At 46.6% G+C, this 19,073-nt stretch overlaps 2 protein-coding genes across 2 annotated transcripts; both read left to right on the top strand.

Annotated features, from left to right (window-relative positions):
• Nucleotides 1-13,852: 13,852 nt before the first annotated feature.
• F5891DRAFT_1198847 (uncharacterized protein) lies at nt 13,853-14,364 on the top strand (the record flags this gene model as incomplete). The annotated part of the gene is made up of 2 exons (XM_041368681.1): nt 13,853-14,033; nt 14,090-14,364. 2 exons carry the CDS (start codon nt 13,853-13,855, stop codon nt 14,362-14,364), a joined length of 456 nt encoding a protein of 151 aa, XP_041217350.1.
• Nucleotides 14,365-14,535: 171 nt separating this feature from the next.
• Nucleotides 14,536-15,350, top strand: F5891DRAFT_1198848 (uncharacterized protein; the record flags this gene model as incomplete). Its single annotated transcript, XM_041368682.1, has 3 exons — nt 14,536-14,751; nt 14,806-15,102; nt 15,150-15,350. The coding sequence occupies 3 exons, from the start codon at nt 14,536-14,538 to the stop codon at nt 15,348-15,350; spliced, it is 714 nt and encodes a 237-aa protein (XP_041217351.1).
• Between the last annotated feature and the right edge of the window lie 3,723 nt (nt 15,351-19,073).

The raw sequence follows: 19,073 nt of genomic DNA on the forward strand, positions 1-19,073 counted from the left end.
TATAGGACTATACGAGATAAAATGGAGTGGGAATTCTCTATGAAGCAAAGGGGAGGATGAATACAGAGTAGTAAATGCTTATTTGACAGGTGTGTCTGCTAAGAAGCATGCAGGAGTTATGAGTTAATGAAGAAGATACTGTTTTGTGATTAGGGAAACGCATAGGTACGGGTAACACCGTGGTTTTTCCTGACAGGTTTCATGGGTACAGGTACAGTGTTGGATATTCATACCCATGACCATACCGCGACCCTTTACCACAGGTTAACAGTGTTCAACAGGTATGACTTACCAAATCAGGAACCTTGACAGCCACTGAACACCATACTATAAGTCTCCGTGTCAGCTTACTCTGAGTGATTGAGGATCACAACCCAATGCTATACTGATTTCTATCATGTCTTTCGTGCCCCTGTGAATCATTCTAGCAATTTATCGAGCTGACACTTTGCCACAGAGAAGCTCGAGTCGCTACCATAAAGTCAAGGCAACAACTTGAGACCCGTAAGTCTACCAAATTGTCTCCCCATGAAAACCAAGCTCACAAAGAAGGCATCTGATGTCTGGTCTATGCAGTCACACTCATCATCTAAGTCTATCTCGTCATCCATCTCCAATAAGGCCAAGTCACTCAAAAAGGCCATCGCAAAGGGTCCTAAGGCCCTGGTCTGCCCCTTAAAGAAGGTCAAACAGTCAATTGCATCTCAGTCTGCTCGATCGAAACCCACAGAAACTGTTGATCTCACATGATCAAGTACTGATTCGCTGGCCAGTGACGACAACAAAACAATGACAGGTGCATCTGATCCTGATCCTGATCCCACTGCAGATCTTGGTGTGTTTCTTTTCATCGATTTTTGCATATCTGATTAGGTGATGATACAGACGCTCTCCAGAAGACTTGGCGGTCACCTATCTATAGCTTCTTTTCAGCTGATGTTACAGTCCAATACCACAATGGCTGCTTGTGTCATTTTTTCCCATGTGGTGCATGGAAGTGTAAGACAGCTTTAGGTGGTGTGCACCATTATCAGGATACAAAGGATAAGTCTTTGACCACTAATCTGAAGCACCATGCCATCGGATGCTTTGGCGAGGATGCTGTCAACAATGCCATGAAGGGCAAAGATGCTGGTGTTAATAGTGGCTCTGTCTATGCAGCATTTGCACGCCAAGGCCAACAGCCAGTCCATTACTCCCATCGGACACACAAAAATCCGGAAGTTTGGTAAATGATCTAAATCTGTGTACTTTTACATGCTAACAATGGTTTCAGTGCTTGTCTTGTGAAATGGATCACTGAAAGTAATCGCCCAGTCAATATAATCAATGACTGTGAACTCCGCGAGCTTCTTTGTGCAGGTCACTCAAATATTGAACTTCTATCACCTGATGTACTGTCCCACAATATTAAAGTAGCAATTGAGAAGTGCAGTGAACACATCGGACAGCTTCTCCATGTAAGCCTTTTGCTGATATCAGATATTTGGCTAACACAATGGTTAGGATCACCCTGGACGCTTACACTTTGCCACAGATGCTTGGACTTTATCCAACCATTGTGCCTTTGTAGCGTGGACAGTCCACCTCGAGTATGAGGGTAAAATGTTTTCATTTCTACTCGACATCATTGAAGTTGCCAAGGTACGTTGCAGGCCATCCATATCAAATGCTCCACCAATCTTCACATCTTAGTCACATACCAGTGCTGCGATGGCAAAAGCCTTTCAAGCAATGCTTGAACACTTCGGGCTAACAAAGAGAGTAAGCTGATTCTAAATATTGCAGAAATCATGCTAACTTGAAGATTACAGATTCTTGCAGTTAATGCTGATAATGCGACTGCAAATGATACTCAAACAATGAAGCTCGCAAGCCTTGATAACCCATTGATCGCATAACAAGTGATAAAAACCTCAAGCGAGCTAAAAAATATGAATTGGATGACAATGAGTGGAAAATTGTTGCTGACCTCATCACAGTTCTCTCTGTAGGTCTTCCTCATCATTCATATTTCCTTGTCTCACTTATTTCGATCCTTTTCGATCCACTAGCAATACAAGAAGGCTACCTTGTTCTTCTCTCAGGACTCAGCGAGCATTGCAGCTGTGATACCAGCGATGGACAAACTCGATAGCAAGCTCAATCAACCACATAATGCAGTGACATATCTCCCTACCTATAGGACAGCCCATGTTGACAATGCTCCCTAAAACTCGGGCCAACCCACCATGGGCCCACATATGGAATTGTACCCCAGTATAGTGGGTGGGCCAGAGGCTAAAAATAACTGAGGCTCAAGGGTGGGCCTACTATATATATATTATGGAATACAAAAATATATAAGATAGTGGTATTATGATGCATAGGCTATGTCTGGTAGGTTCTACTCGATGGTGAGGGGTGGGCCCATAAACACTCACTGACAGTTTTGCATATTTTGGGATCACCACAGGAGGGCAGCTGTGGCACTGCTGAAACTAATGTTGCAGGGTGATTGCCCCATGCTTCCATAGAATACCTCACTATGCATGCATGCCGGTGACATAGTACAAGGCCTGTGGCACTGCCAAACATAATACTGCAGGGTATGGATTGTCACCGGCAGCAGCTGACCCATGCATGAATATGTGGCGAGGGATCACCTGGTGAGGTATGTTAAGGAAATGGTGTTAAACAGCTGCTACTCTGCTTTGGCCACAGGCACTGTTTCATTGTTGAATACTGGCTCTGCAAATTTACAAATATAAAGTTGCCGGCGACACCAGGCACTAATTGCGGCGGTGCTTGCGCTGTGACCTTGTCAAACACCAGCTCGGCAAGCATGTGGCACATGCATCTACAGGATGACCACTGGTCCCCTTCACATTTCACTGATTTCATTACATATAGGGAATTAGATCAAGACAATGCACAGTATGCATGCCTCCTTATGTTGATCCTCATGTTATCAATTTTGTTAGTTGATATGGCAGTCACTCTTTGTGTATTTTATGTAACCGATGTGCCGCCAGATTTATGTAACCAGTTTGCTGCCAGACATATATAATCACAATGCCTAGTACATTATATAGAAGCCATGATTCATATTCCTCCTGACTGGGCCTTGGCCACAACCCATATTGCTAGTGAATATGTCTCTCGCCAGTTCCTTGCACTGATCAGCGGATGGCCCAATGCTATTCCTCCGCTCGAACTAGATTTTGTCATGCTCATGGCATGCTCAAAACTGGCTAGTACCCTAGCCGATGCCTATCAGAACCCTGGTATGACTCTTTCAGCAGCGCCTTATGTGATCTTTAATCCCATTAATATTAGTCACTATCAACTTGGATGTAACCAGAGCCCCTTCAGTGACAAATTCCGTATTATATGGGCCACCCAACCTCCATAATATCCCGTATGAGACGGGCCAGCAGATCATGGACCCATGTTATGTATATTCTCGATGATGACGGATGGGCCGGGACACATATTATTTCTGATGGAGATGGGTGTGCCCATGTATGCCAATGATATATATATCCTTGATGTTGACGGATGGGCCGGAGGAATATGATCATTCATGGAGATGGGTGGGCCCATCTGGGTAATATGTAGAGTAGGATATTATAGACAGCTGGGCTGAAGAGAGATGTAAGGCAAATATTGTTATATAGACAGGCGGGCTGACAAGGGGAATATTACATAGATGGGTGGGCTGATGTGGGGTGTATTACATATACAAGTGGGCCGACATGAAAAGTATTACATATACAGGTGGGCCGACGAAAGGGATATCAAATAGATGGGTGGGCTGAAGGTACGATAAAATATTTATTACATAGACAGGTGGGCCGAGGTGGGGTATAATTATATAGATGGGTGGGCCGACGTAGGATGTATTATATAGATGGGTGGGCCAACATAGGATGTATTACATAGACGGGTGGGCCGAGGTGGGGGATAATACATAGATGGGTGGGCTGACGTGGGGGAATTGTACATAGATGGGTACATATATGGGTGAGCCTAGATATGTTCCATCAAGACATACAGCTGATGTAGCCACCAGCGAATCAAACACATAGGATACATGTACACTATAAGTGCATATACCTACCATTGACCACCAAGTCTAAACCCCTAAGCACAAAAACATGAATCGACCATGTGTGGCATTGAGCAATAATCGAGGACTGAAGTGGAAAAACCCCACACCTGAACCCTGGTGTGCAACATATCCTATTTCTAAGCATGGACACCAGAAGCACAACACTCACAAAAATATATATGTCAAATTTTCAGTGCCAAACCCCAAACCGAGATGTACCAACCCCCGAACCCCGAAACCTGAGACTGCCGGGTCTTGGGTTTTGGGGAGATCAATAAAATTTGATTGACAATCGAGTTTATTAACAAACACATTGATTTACCCATTTTTAAAAAATATTTTTGTTCTACATACCGGGTTCCGAGTTCTGGACCCCCGAACTCCGAAACCCGAGACCTGGCAGTCTCGGGTTTTGGGGTTCAGGGGTTGGTACATCTTGGTTTGGGGATTGGGGGTTAGTAAAATGTTTACAGATATACGTAGGTTGATTTAAACATTGTCTGAGAGATGTTGTTCATCTCAAATGTCAAATCCTTAGTTCCGAATTTCGGGACTCAGCACCCAGCACCCGGGACTCAGGGTTCGGCACTGATAATTTGACATTCAGGTGTTTAGGTTTTGGGTGATATCTACCTCAATCTACAGTTTCGAGTTCTGGATATCGGGACTGATCATTGAATCATTCAATTGTGGCATAGGTAACATGCATTGAAAAAGATTTATGTACATCTATCACTGAGCAATTATGTAGCCATTTCAACCTCCTCACCAGGAAGATCAACCTTTCCCTCAACATCCATCTCCTCATCAGAAGAAGCATATTCTGGCAGGAGGTTACCTGGTTCATTAGGGACCACAATATCGCTGGAGGATTCTGGCAAGAGGTTGCCTGGTTCATCCTGGAGCACAATTTCGCCGGAGGATTGTGGACCCTCAGGCTGAACTTGGGTGGGCTCAACCATGGGACCTACCATAGCAGATCCATGCTCAGGCGTCAAGGGTGTGGGTTCCATCACTGAAATGTTCAAATCAATGAGGTTGGAAAGTGCAGAGGGGAGGGGTGACATGGACAGGGGGGACCTCCTTGATCAAGCAACATTGATGCATCGGCCGGTGTGTCCCGAAGTGAAAATGAAGGGTGCTGGTCGATCACTGTGCGCTGGAGGCTCTCATGGAGGCATTGCAGGGTATCAATCTTAGCATCCTGCTCCTGCACCCGAGCCTCAAGAATCGCGATGCGAGCTGCACCATCCCGAATTGCAATTGCCATGGAATGGAGATCCGGCATGGGAACATCGAGTGCTGCATGAGACACTGCAATGCTGGAAGACCTGACTGCTAAGTAAAAAATTAGGTCAGCCGGTCATCAAAGGTTTGGGTGACTTACCAGCTGGCGCAGGTGCAGGGACAGGTGCAGGGACAGGTGCAGGTGCAGGTGCAGGTGTCTTCTTGATGGTGATGGTCTTGCTGTGACCACATGACTGCACCTGGGGTGTAGTTGCAGCAGGGATGGCCGGAGGTCGGGACGGGCCATGAGATTGACTATGAGTTCGGGCCCTTGACCAGGAGGGAGACGGAGCATTGGATGAAGCAGGGCAGGTGTCTTGGAATGCATCTGGCCGGTGGTAGACTTCCCTCGGATCTGTTTGGGTGGGGATCCCAGAGATGCAGGGTTGCATCTGATCTTCTTGGTGGAGCAGCAGATGCAAGACAAGCAGGGGAGACTGGTCCTCTTGTCCAAACAAGTTGCACAGGGCCAATTCTCCTTGACACAATAATGGCAGGGGTTGTTCTGTGGTATCTGTTAGTAGATGGACGAAGGGGAATTAATTGGAGTACTCACTGGGCCGGGAATGGTGATATCAAATGTGGTATTGGCCGGCAGGTCACCATCCGAAGCACTGGAAGTATCTTCAGAGGGCTCCTCAACTTCCTGACGACTGCCGGAGGTTGTCTGACAGATTGTTAATACACATTTGAGTTTCTGGAGAACTTCTAAGACTTACCCGAGCCTCCGGATGACTGATGGGAGATGGACGACTGATGGGAGATTTCTAATGTAATGGGAATGAGTGACAATTATACATGGGAGGTCCAGACAAGTCCAAATGACTCACCATGACCTCCGGACAACTGCTGGCAGTCAGCTGTGGACACATGAGCATATATTTAAGGTCCAAACAGATAAATCAGACTTACCGAAGCAGGCCCAAATGATTGCTTCTTGGGGGAACCAGGTGACCGAGGCGACTGGGGCTTCCTTACAACAATGGTGGAGCGCTGGGGAAGGATGACCTCTGGCACTCCACACGAAATTGGCTGCAACAAATTGAGAGCATGTCACAAATAAGCCAGAACACATACCTGAACAATTGGGTCTTCATCATCTTCCGACTCTACAAACGGCTTCAACTTGGGGAGTTGAGTTGACTTGACACGCTTGTGTGCCTTCATCACCAACTTTGGAGGTTGGGAGGAGTGTCCAGAAATCATTGGAGACTTCCTCTTGTTGCTCCCCCAACTTCCGGCTCCAGGTCGATGGAGGTGGCCTTGCCTTTTCCTTTGTCCCGGACCTCGGAGGTCGTCTTGCCGGAAGGTCCAGCGATGACCGGAGGTGAGGGAATGACAGGGGTGGGGGAAGGGACAGGTGCAGGTGAAGGGACAGGTGGAGACGGAAGGTTGACAGTCAGTGGGCCAGTGGAAATGTTAGGAACAACAGGGAGATCACAGGAATTGTCACCCAACGCCTCCCAGGCACGGACTTGCTTGCGCCAGGCGTGTCTAGCCACCCAGGGGTCATCATGGCCAATGCTGTGCCAGTTGGGCAATGCCCGGGGAGTCATGGAACGCACCCTCATCAGCTCCTTAGAGCAGGACACCACAATTCCAGGGATGTATTCCCCTTTCTCATAGGCCCGGATGATGTCAGCCTACCCAGACATTAGAAACATTAATGCTACACTAATTTAATGAGTTCAACATACCAAAAGAGTGGTGACATGCTTTGTCAGAGCAAGGTAAACGTCCACTGAGCTGGCCGGGATGTGCAAGGTGCCAGCAATGATGCCCACAAGTTGAGTAGTGGATGCCTTGAGGTTGGCCAATGAAGATTGAACTTGAGTAGACATTTGGATGGAGTTGACAGATGTGAGAATGTTGAAAGCAGGGTGAAATCTGTTATCACTAGAATGAAGTTTCAAAGAAACAATACAATTGAAGGACAATGTTGAAAATCATTCATTGTTTGTGTTTTTTTGGTCATGGTTCAACTTTCGGCAATCGCCGGCCATCTGTTGAACTTCGATGTTATCAGTTATCAATCAGTTCATCAGTTCATCAGCTCATCAGATATCATGAGCTCTCAACCTGGGGTCAGATTTCATGACCCTCCAGTCACTGAATTCACTTCAATGGATGTGGATGAGTCCTCCCAGTCCCAGATGTCCCTTGGTATGTTTTGTTTTTTCTGATTTCAGTCAATTTATCTGACATGGTTTAGATCCATTAGATGATATATACCTTGGGCCAGATGATGAGTTAGACTCTGATTCTGGGTCGTCTGGTGGTTTGGATGTGTTGAATGGGATTCCCAGTATGTTTTCCAATTCAAATGTACATATTCCACATGTGCAAATTCATCACATACTTCCAGATCCATCATCTCCAGCTGTGGCGGATGGACTGGCCCTTTACGATGACCCGGACTTGTATCTTGGTCCGGAGGATACCTTGATTTCGTCTGATGATGCTCCAGTTGTATCCGATTTTCCTATGGCTGGTGAGGTCATTCTTTCTATCCCATGTTCACCTTTCATGGCATTTCCCCAGTGAATGAATCGACTCCGGAGCCTCATCCGGCCACTTCGGTTGTACCAGAGGCACCCATGCCTTATAGGTATAGTCATATCATTTCATGTTCTTTACTCATGTTATCTCCCAAGCTATTTCAGAAACTGCCGAACATCAATTGCCTGAGCCGGAACTCGACAATGAAGCACTGCATGCCATGGTTCAGGAGTTCATGCCAATCGGATCTTATGATCAAGCTGAAAGTAAGTATGCAACATTTGATTATTTATCTCTGCTAATATCCTGCAAGTTCAATCAATTGTAGATCGCCTGGGTGATTACCAACAGCGTCATGGAGATCTTCCTGCCCCTACAGTAGCACAAATTCTTGAGGCTGACAGACCATTCAGGATGGCATGGGCTGAAACATGCGACAAGCTGTGGAAAGCAGATGCTGACCTCCAGAGGATGCAAAGGGTAAGGGAGTCAACCTCCAAAATGCTGAAGGTGTTAGATACCCTCATTGAGGCCTTTGAGGACTCAAGTAACATGTAAATATTGATCAATGTCTGATAGTAGACACATTGCAGTATACTTTACCTGCTAAGTACTTAACACTTGGTACTTGTATACTGTACCTACTCAGTAGGTAGTCCTTGGTACTTATATACTCTACCTACCCAGTACTCGCTGCCCGGCTTGCTGTGCTCGGTCCCGGTGCTCGGTGCTCAGTACTCGGTACTCGGTACTCGGTACTTGGTACTTGGTACTTGGTACTTGGTACTCAGTGCCCGGTGTTTGGGGTTCAGTACTCGGGGTTTGGTACTTGGGCCTTGGTACTTGAGATTTGGGATTTACAATTAGGTCATTAGTACTTTGACATATACATAATAGCACATATGACATTACACATGAGGGCAGGAATATATATGTACATTAAGTGCGTCCCCATGCTCTGTTACTCTATGTGTACTGTCTACTGGCATTTGCAACTCACTCTGGGTCGTCCTGGTGGATGGTTCAACAGTGACTTGAGTGCCCCGCCTCCTTTTCTGTGCCGGCGGCGTGATACTCTCTTCCATTTCAACATCATCTCTAACCTCGCCCGTCACGTCTTCAGTTAACCCAGCAAGGAGGTCTCCCATTTGTGATGTCAGTAATGCACCTTTTTTGGCCGGCTTGGCTGGGCAAGGCTTTGGAATTGCACATGGGACTGCCGGCCCTCTGGGTGTAGGACCTCCTGTCCTGTGTTTCTTCAGTGGAGGTCTCCTGTCAGCCAGGTCATCATCCACATCATGCTCCATATGATGAGTAGCACTCTCCTTATCACTCTCAGCTTCTGTCGATGACTCCCGAGGCCTTTGGATGGTAACCCTCGGCTGCCTTCTCACTATACGAGTCTGAGGAGAGGGCGAGTTGCCAGATATGACAGATGGTATCATGTCCCCATCTTTGTTCTTCCATGCTTTGAACAGAAATGTGGGACCTTTGCCTGTTTCCTGCCGAGTGCGCCAGAAATGGAGCAAGGTAGTGGTGTCCCAAATTTGCAGCTTCGAAGGTTCCTTCAAGTCAACATCCACCGGAAGATATGTCTGGGCCATGAAGTCATCCTGACTTTGTACAATGACACTCCATGGCACAACCGCCTTGTCCTTCCCAGAGCATATCCCTTTGTCCATGCATTGAACAATCTGTCAGGTGATGTGACAACAAACTCACGATAGTGCAATGTAAGAAAGGCCCTCACTATGGCCTTCTTCTCCTCAAGTTTGGTGTCGGTGATGTCTGGAAGGAGTGGCATACCCTCCCTGTCCATTTTGAGTTCGAAGGCTAGTTTTCGAATTTGTTTCGACCTCCCTTGACCTGATGTCCTCCATCCCGTGCCCTGGTGCCTATCATCGTGATGCTCAACATTTTCAATCTGGTAGACATGGTTCAAACACTCACCAAACTGTTCCTGTGCATACTCCTGCCACACTGGCTCGATGTCCTCCCAGTCCTTCATCTTCATGAAGCTGTCCCCATCTCCTAAGGCCTCATTATCATCATGCCTGCATGAATATTTTGAGACTAAAGATCTCCATCAATGGATAAATGTACTCACATCCTGAACAGCACCTCACCCTTTTCATTCTTCCAAGCCGACATCACAAACACTCTCATCCCACATTGCCTCCACATCTTGTTCGAAAAGTGCTCCATATATGCCGGACCCTTCTTACGAGCCACTTGTGCTTGTATCTCCGGAGGCGGACAGTTGTTGGACCACTCTTCAGCTGTTTCTTTTGCCTTCTCCAACTTGTCATCATCCAATTCAGCCATGACTCTCTTCACCGCTGCCTGATAATGTTTGAACATACCAGGATCTCCTGGCTTTACCCCGGACTCGTCCTCAATCCTCTTCAGCACCTCTTCATGTTTCTGCTGGTAGACCACCATCCTGGGAGTCCATTTCCTCCCATACTTGATCATGTCCTTCCTTTTCTTCTTTTTCTTATTGTTGAACAACCAAGTCTTGTACACCTAAGAGTTGATGAAAGAATGTGATGTTGAAAATTTAGTTTTTCCACACAACAAAGAAGCCTCACCTGCTTCCTCTTTTTCCATTGTTTTTGGTCCAACTTAGGAGCAAACAACCTGGCTGCCCTTGCTATGGCAGTGAAAATTGCTCACTTCTCACTCCTTTCGGCAGCAGTCCACTCAGGAAGGTAGTTCTTCAACTCCAAAATCTCCTTGTCCATGAGCTTCTGAGACTGTGGTTGACGCATCCTGTGTCTTCCGGAAGTTGTGTTGGTGGAATGACCTGTTCTTGCCATAGTGAATCAGAATGCAGAAATGGCTAAGGATTTGCAAGATGGAAGTATTAATGAATTGTGCAAAGTTGAACTTCGAGCAAAGCCTAATGATAGGTTAATCGGCCCATATTGGACCCAAAGCCATTAATGGAAATGAATTTGTAATGCGCCAACAGGACTGCACCACATCATATTGCAATAACAATTCATTACACCTGAGCTGATGCCTTGCTTGCAACATTAATAAACAAGATGAAGATAGGTAGATGCACCCCAGTGCAAAAATCTCATAGGGTGGAAGCAAGGGGCAGCAAAGGTAGGAAGACTTGGATCAAGGTCCCACTTGCAAGCACGAGGTGACATGCCTACAGGTCCATGCCTAACTCTCCCCCAGAATCACCAACAATTCAGCCTGTTGAGGCACCACCTCCTTAGGAAGACTTTCCTGACAATACTTACGAGCAGGATCAAGGCTCATTTGAGCCTTTGCAACTCCCAAAAACCATGGCAAGTTCATGTACAATGTTGGAGTGTCATTCAAACTATGGCTAAGCATTCAAAAATACAGAGTCAAAATGACTACCTCAGGCAATGGCTGCCAAGGCAGGAATCATATCTACATCACCTTCTTGATCGAGAAGCTCCACCAGAAGACAGGAGATGCATCATCTGCCAACAGGATGGGGTGTACAAATGTCAAGATTGTCTTGGCAAGCCACTCTATTGCACGTGCTGTTGCAGGAGTCAACATCATAGCAATCCTTTCCACTGGATCAGTCAATGGAATGGGTGATTCTTCAAGCGGAGTTGTCTAGCTCATGTGGGACTCATTATATACCTTGGCCATGATGGCAAACAATGTCCGGCAGTCACCAATCGGTGGAATTTGTTTGAAGAAGATGAACCCGAAGACCTGCTCGAGTCTGAAGATCTGCCATTTGTGTCCGGACCTGAGTTTTAGCCAAAGGAAAACACCATGGTCATTGTCAACAAGTCCGGAGTTCATTGCATGGAGGTTCGATGCTGTGAATGTCTGAATGCCATGAGTCCGGACATTCAAATGTTTCGACACAGATTTTTCCCTGCATCTTTTAACAGGCCAAAGACTGTGTTCACCTTCAGAGTGCTCAATGATTTTCTACTGGACAGCCTTGAATGTGGCACCTCGGCGATGAACTATTACAGCAAGCTCCGGCAAATGACCTCCAGCATGTTTCCACACCTTGTTCCGGTAATGCCTTACCCTCTTCATCTACTGGACATCATATTGACAAAGCATATTGCAAGGACCGATACAGAGAGCTCATGAGGGTCGTTTGACAGTGAAGGCAGTTGAAGACAATGAAATGGCATGGCTTTGGCCATCGTTCTGATAACCTGAGCACAGGAGAACTCGCATTATTTTGCCCGGCATGTCCTCAGCCTGGGATTGATGTGCTGTTGTCAGAGGATGAATCTCTTGATGAGTGAGTCCTATTCTCAACCGCTGTGGCCTCCATAATAATACTAGCGATCCAAGCTGGAAATACATCCGGTCATTTGTAATGGATGGAAATTTCAAAGCTGAACATCTGCATCCCATTAAGCCATTCGATGAAGTTTGGCTGTCCGATGGGCTTGGATTCATGATAGGAAAGGACAGGTATAAAATGCATCTGGCAGAGGCTGCTGACACAGTGGAAAAATCAAGCTGCAACAATCACCGGGCAGTAAATCAAGCTAATGCTGCTCAGCACAAGCTGGAGTCCACCAGTATCGGGGGAGTTGCCTGTGCCAGACACGGTTGCCTTGTCCCTCACTCCATGGTGGATTTTCAGAAAGGCGAAAGGCAAGCCACATCCACCATTCCCCATTCACGAGTTAACCATGGGTCACTTGCAGACAAATGAACATGGACTACGCCCTTTGTGAGGCTTCCCGGCACAATATGGAAGGCATCACCAGGGCTGTCACCTTCTATGATATTAATTGTCAATACAACAAACACTTTCGGGTTTGGGTGGATTGATGTTGATTTCTAGAAATGGCACCACAACTAACCATCATTCCCGGAATTGGGTTGTGGCACGTTCATGACCATCAGGACAGCTGCTATGTCCAATATGCTTCTAACTTTATTGAAGGCATTGGTTGGATCGATGGAGAGATCATGGAGATGCTATGGGCATGGCTCAATCTGATCTCCCCTGCTGCTCGGGTAATGTCATCTCCCCACTGAAAGGAATGCCTTGATTATCAGATGAATGACTCCAATTTCTGCAAGATGATTTGCATGAAAAGGACTCTATGCCGGAAATACAAACTGGCTAGGAATGGCATCTCGGAAAGTGGAAAGGCATTCGACAGACTCGATGAAGCAGCACCCTCACATTTGAAGACAGAATGGTTAGCCAGGGAGAGGATAGCTCAGTCAAGCAGATTGAATGATCCTTCAGCCATGGATAAATATGAGATCAATATCAAAAAGGGTACATTGAGCTCCATTGTCTCCATCAAGGTCTGAATTAATATTGCACTCAGCACCTAGCAAAAGGAGATTGAGCTTAGATTGTTAGAGGAGGGTAACACCCACAATGCAGCACCCTCTCGCAGATCTGTGGCAACATGGATATCAACAGGGTTAGCAATTGAAGAGGCTCAGATTGCATTGCTCATTGAGGTCCGAAGGATCGGAAGAAGATCCACCAAGACACAGAGATTAGACATTGCCCATCAATGGGATCGGCTCCAAGGCCAGATAGATGGATTTGCTTGGTCTGCTCTAACACATCTCGGGGAGGGATTTGATGCAGATGATGAACCTGAGGACTTGGACATAGACATTCTAGATTATCTCAATGATGACCTGGCGTATTTCACAGAGACATCTCATACATGGACAAACTCTCCCGAGCTCACTGTAATCCCATTGCCATCAAACCTGGGAGTTGATAGATGCAGACGATGCATGGCAGAGGATCTGATTCCCCTGGAGATGTCGCTTCGTGAAGGGCAGGCCAATGATGCCCTTCACAATCTCCGCATTTACCTTTGCAACAAGGCGATCCTGTTCTGAACAACCATTAGGCAGGCCAAATCCCAGGCCCTGAAAACTCGAGCTTGGTCCCAGGTGACGTTGGTGCAGCAGGCAGTCTCCCTCCATGCCAGCATATATACAAAGACAAGGAAGCAAATAATGAAACTTGAGCCGGGGCAAGACCAGGTTCAGAAATACAAACCCCTGCTTCGCGAGCAACTCAAAATCAGCACTGCAGTGGGTGACCCAAATGCCCGAGGTCAACGAAATGAATCTTTGGCTTGGTTTTGGTCTGTTGAAGTCGACCTCAGGGGTCCTGATCAATCGTGGAATGAGGAATGTGAGTTTCTGCTTGCATGTCATATCCAGTGGTTACCTGACTGGACCCATGCCAAGTTTACCAAGTCCATTGGCTGAGGGCAAAGGCACTATGGGATCGATGGAGGGAAGAAATGCTATTGGTCAAATTGGAGATGGATTGGACATGTAAGTTCTTTTTGTGGAAAACAACCCAATGGGGCGACCACATGCAGGAATCATTGGAGAAACACCTTCCGGGTCATGGATGCTATGCTGGAAGGCAATCCCAAATGTATTCATTGCTCGCACAGGATGCGCAGGCAGCTTTTCAAGACCTACAAAACGTGTTGATAGAGGCTGGAGATGAATGAACATTGTTTTCTCATGAAGTCCCTTTTTCCACATACACAATTGAGGCCCAGGAATTGTCCGGGTCAGCCCATATCGCAGTTTGAATTTTGTATCCATCCATCAGTGATTCTTATCTTCACATCTTTACCATCTTTCACTTGTATTGCCAGCGCCATAGTCCTGTATTAGCCATGTCTGCAACTCCTGCATCCACCTCTGGCACTCTGAATGCCGGAAGCCATTACCGACCCCTGAAGCTGAGCCTTGCAACTATTTCCTGCACATTGGCAATGGCTGGATCGTGTGTCCATGCATGCATCTCTCAATATTGGATGGAAGCTGCCAACAATGGTGTATCTTCTGACCGGATCAAGTATTTTAAAGCTGGGCTGCAATGGGAGATGAATGTATGTTACCACTGCCCTGATGACTTTGTTGGTCAATGCTAAGAATTTGAGCAGACTTTTGTCACACCACTCCTGCAGTACTCCACTTCACAGAATATTGTGTCGGTGGTTCCGGTCCCTGTCGCTTATATCCTTAAGTTGTATCCCATGCTAACCTGGAACACGGTTCCGGATGACGTCTTTTCATTCCACCTCCTTTCATTTCATGATGAGCCAATTGCAGGACATTCGTCACGGATTGTGTTCGCATATACATGTCCATGGTGGATGGGAAACACCACAATCCCTGATCAACCATGGCAGTGGGATGAAATAATGGCTTCCTGCATCTCTCACTACCAGTATTGGGCGGTAAGATCTTAGCTGAATTACCTTGATTGATGACTTATCTGTTTCAGCTTAATGTTGAGGATGATGCTTTGGTTCTTCCAGAGAAGTTGAAAAACACTTTGACTCCACCACTTATGGGACTGAGGTTCATTAAAGGACGCATGGAAGCATTGATGGAGGAGCAAGATCAGGGCATCAAAGCCAAGATGGGAGAGGTGAAGATGTACACTGACATGTTAGAGAAATTGAGGAAAGGCAAAGGAGTGTAGTCCCATTCAGTCTTCATTGTATACAAGATGTAACATATTCTATGCATTCAAAAATCTCACATCCGAGTCCTGGACGCCCAGGTCCCGAGTCCCGAATTTCGGAGGTCGGGGTTCAGAGACCCAGAGCTCAGCAACTGTGTTGGGTGTCAGGGTATCTAGAGCATTGGAGATAGCATGTGTCAATATTTTGCATTTCATGGTTCATGTTTCGTGGTTATGGAATCGGGCATCAGGGACTCAGTATTGAGAACAGTGTTGAGTCCCAGGTCACGAGCTCCAAGTCCCGAGTGCCGAACCCCAGGTCCTGAGTCCCAAATTTCGGAGGTTGGGGTTCGGCGACCCGGAGCTCGGCAACTGTATTCGGAGCATTGGAGATAGCATTTGTCAGTATTCTCCGTTTCATGGTTCATGTTTCGTGGTTATGGAATCGGGCGTCAGGGACTCGGTATTGAGAACAGTGTTGAGTCCCAGGTCATGAGCTCCGAGTCCCAAGTGCTGAACCCCGGGTCCCGAGTCCCGAATTTTGGAGGTCAGCACAGTTGCCGAGCTCCAGGTCGCAACTCGACACTGTTCTTAATACCGAGTCCCTGATGCCCAATTCCATAACCACAAAACATGAACCATGAAACACAAAATACTGACACATGCTCTCTCCAATGCTCTGGATACCCTGACACTCAACACAGTTGACAAGCTCTGGGTCTCTGAACCCTGACCTCCGAAATTCAGGACTCGGTGTAGAAACAACAATACAGAGAGGAACAAATGAAGCTCCTAACTGTATCTAAAAATGTTGTAAGGTCATGCGTTGCCTAGTCTGCGTTACCTGAGGAGACAAGTGCATTCGACCCTAAAGGGGAAGCGAGTGCAGCGAAGATATAGAGGTACGTGCTGAAGTGAAGCGTGAGAAAGCGCAGGTGCACGCAAGGCGCGGGAACACGCGCACGTATTAGCGCGAAGCACAGGAAAGCGTGCGCGTATGTGGAAATGATAGATAGACTAGACTTAAGTGATAATATGATGCAAGAGATGTGAGAGTGCGAGATGTAAAGGGATAGAGTTCTATTGTGACTTTCTAGGTAGTAAGTACTAGGTAAAGTGAGAGGTGAAAGTAAAAGTAAAGTAAAGTGAAAGGTAGGAAAAGTTGGAAAGTAAGTCCCTAGTACTATGTACTGCTGGCGCTTATATAGCGCGCCTAAGCGCTGTAATGTGGAGCCGAAGCGCTACCGAGTAGGTATGTAAAGATATATATGAGTGAGAATCCATGATAAAAATAAAGACAGAACAATATGCAAATGAGAGAAATAGAAATATATGCACTAGAGGGCTTGGTGGACAGTGGATGGGTGCTTCTGGATGGCTGGTGCTATAGGGAGCTCAAGCGTGGGAACGCGCGTGTTGCGCGGGAAAGCTGCGCCTCATATAGGGATAGCTGCGGGTAGCGCACGGAGTGACACTACAAGTTCGTGCTATGTACTCCTTAGTGAAAACTTGTCATATCAGACCATGAGACACACAAGTCTCTACATCGGGACCTGGGCTTCCGGGACTCGGTATTCAGAACAGTGTCGAGTCTGGAGTCCACAATGTCAGGGCTCAGGGTTTTGTCAAATGTGTATGGCAATAACAAATGTTAATTTGAGCGTATTTATACATCTTCCCCCAGTCTCAAATATCATGTGCTGAGGTCCGGGTGTCAGGACTCAGTAACCCAGCACTCGGGACTCCCACAAGTCAAGTCCCGAGGTCCAATTATCAAATACCGAGGCTTGCATCCAAATTATTCAGTCCCACATATCACTTTGCAAATGCTCAAAATTGAGTATTGAGGTCTGGATAACTATTGGTACATGGTATTCATTTGTTGGAATGTATATAGGTCACAATGCTTGCTCTTTGTTTGATCTTTCACACGCTGTATGGACCATCCACACTAGCCCATCCACATGATGGAACACCAGTGTAAATGTGAACAGCATCCCTCATATACCATGCCCAAGCAATCTGATCCCCTTCCACATCATAAACTCCATGTCTCACAATCCTTCCAGAAAATGCAATCATACAGCCAGAATTGTACTTGAACTCCAGCTGAAGGCTTGGCATTGTCATCCAAGCATTAGAATAGTTCCCCACGGTGGTGAGAATGTCGAAGCATTCAGCAATGGACATGTGGTCTCGATGATGGGGGGTTTCCCGATTGGAAATGATGGAAAGGGTGTTAAACACGGATGCCCAGTACTGCAGGGCCTCTGGCATCTGTGGCAGATCCTTGCTTACTGCTATATTTCCAAGGTTTGACAAGGTTCTCAATCCTGCCCAGTACTGCTCAGGATGCATGACTCTGAGTGCCGCAGACGTGATGGCTGCTGGCCTTGCAATGGCTTTGAGGATATTCTGGCAGGAAGGTCACTTCAATGATGCAGATACCTCCAGATCTGACACATTCTTTGGGATTGGTGAGTATGACTGCCAGAATCACCATCTCATCAGATCCTACCTCGTGTCCCTGTTGAAACCATGCCGGAGATAGATTGATGCATCCGGGAGTTGGTCCAACATCTTCCGAGCCCCAGTTGAACAATGTTTGATTAGTTCGCCAATTGCCATCAGCCCTTACACTTTTTTCGAGGCTTGGAGCGAGCAAATCGGTGGCCTCCCTGATTTCCTTCTGTAGGTTCCATTAATATTCAATATCCATTGAGTAACAATGTATATTACACACCTGGGTGGTGTCGGTCAGGGTGTCTGGGAGGTACCATGCAATGATGGCACCGGATGCATTGACAGTTGTGGCAGGTTTGTCGACCAACCTTTTGCCTTCATGGCCAGGAGGACACCTCTCAAGCAACCTCGCCTCTCTATGTTCATTATGCCCGGTGTCCTTCGGGGAGATCAATTTGCTATATCTTGCAATATCCATCTGCATCTGAACTGTCATGCAGGAATTTGAATGATAAAATGAATTTTCCGAATCTGCAGGAAGACCCACTGGGATTTTTATATGCCTTTATGAGTACATCAGCCAAGTGATCACACGCCATCACCAGATCAGTGTCTAGGTTGAGGGAAGGTATGACTGGGCCTCCTCCAGTCTTCTCTGCCTTGAATTTATGTTCAGTATATTCCCCTGCTTCATAAGTCACAGTCAGGGCCCAAGTGCGCCAGATGTTTATGCTATCAGGAGGGGAAGGGGAAGAACCGTTCATGCTGGATGTTAATCTTGAGAAATCAGATGCTGAATGCTGGATGTCTGGACTTTGATGTTATAGGGGGTGGAGATAGAGAGGATCAGATAAGGGAGCCTGGGATAATTTTGGCTGTCAAAGATGTATTATTATCCATTGCTCAATGAAATACTACCTGATTGGAAGTGTGCTGGTCATCAGATATTCATTTGTCAACTCCCAGGTCCCGGAACTCAGAACTCGGTACGGTCAACCCATATTTGGGTGGTCGGAATTTAGTGTCTCATAGGGCAACACAAGCTTTGCACAGCCATGTCAGGAGATCACCTGCTGCTCTGGGAACTCGGTAACTTTGATTTATTACCTCCTCTGAGTACGGTTGACTCACATTTTGGTGGTCGGAACTTGGCTTCTTGTAGGGCAACACAAGCTTCGCACCCCGTATTCCACATTCTGCAAGACAACCTAAGCACCATCAAAGGCCATGTCAAGAGAGCACCTGCTGCTCTCTTCAGAAACATCTCAACTTCGGTTG

The sequence above is a fragment of the Suillus fuscotomentosus genome, assembly GCF_016647785.1.
Source record: "Suillus fuscotomentosus strain FC203 chromosome Unknown F5891scaffold_166, whole genome shotgun sequence".
Taxonomy (NCBI): Eukaryota; Fungi; Basidiomycota; class Agaricomycetes; order Boletales; family Suillaceae; genus Suillus; species Suillus fuscotomentosus.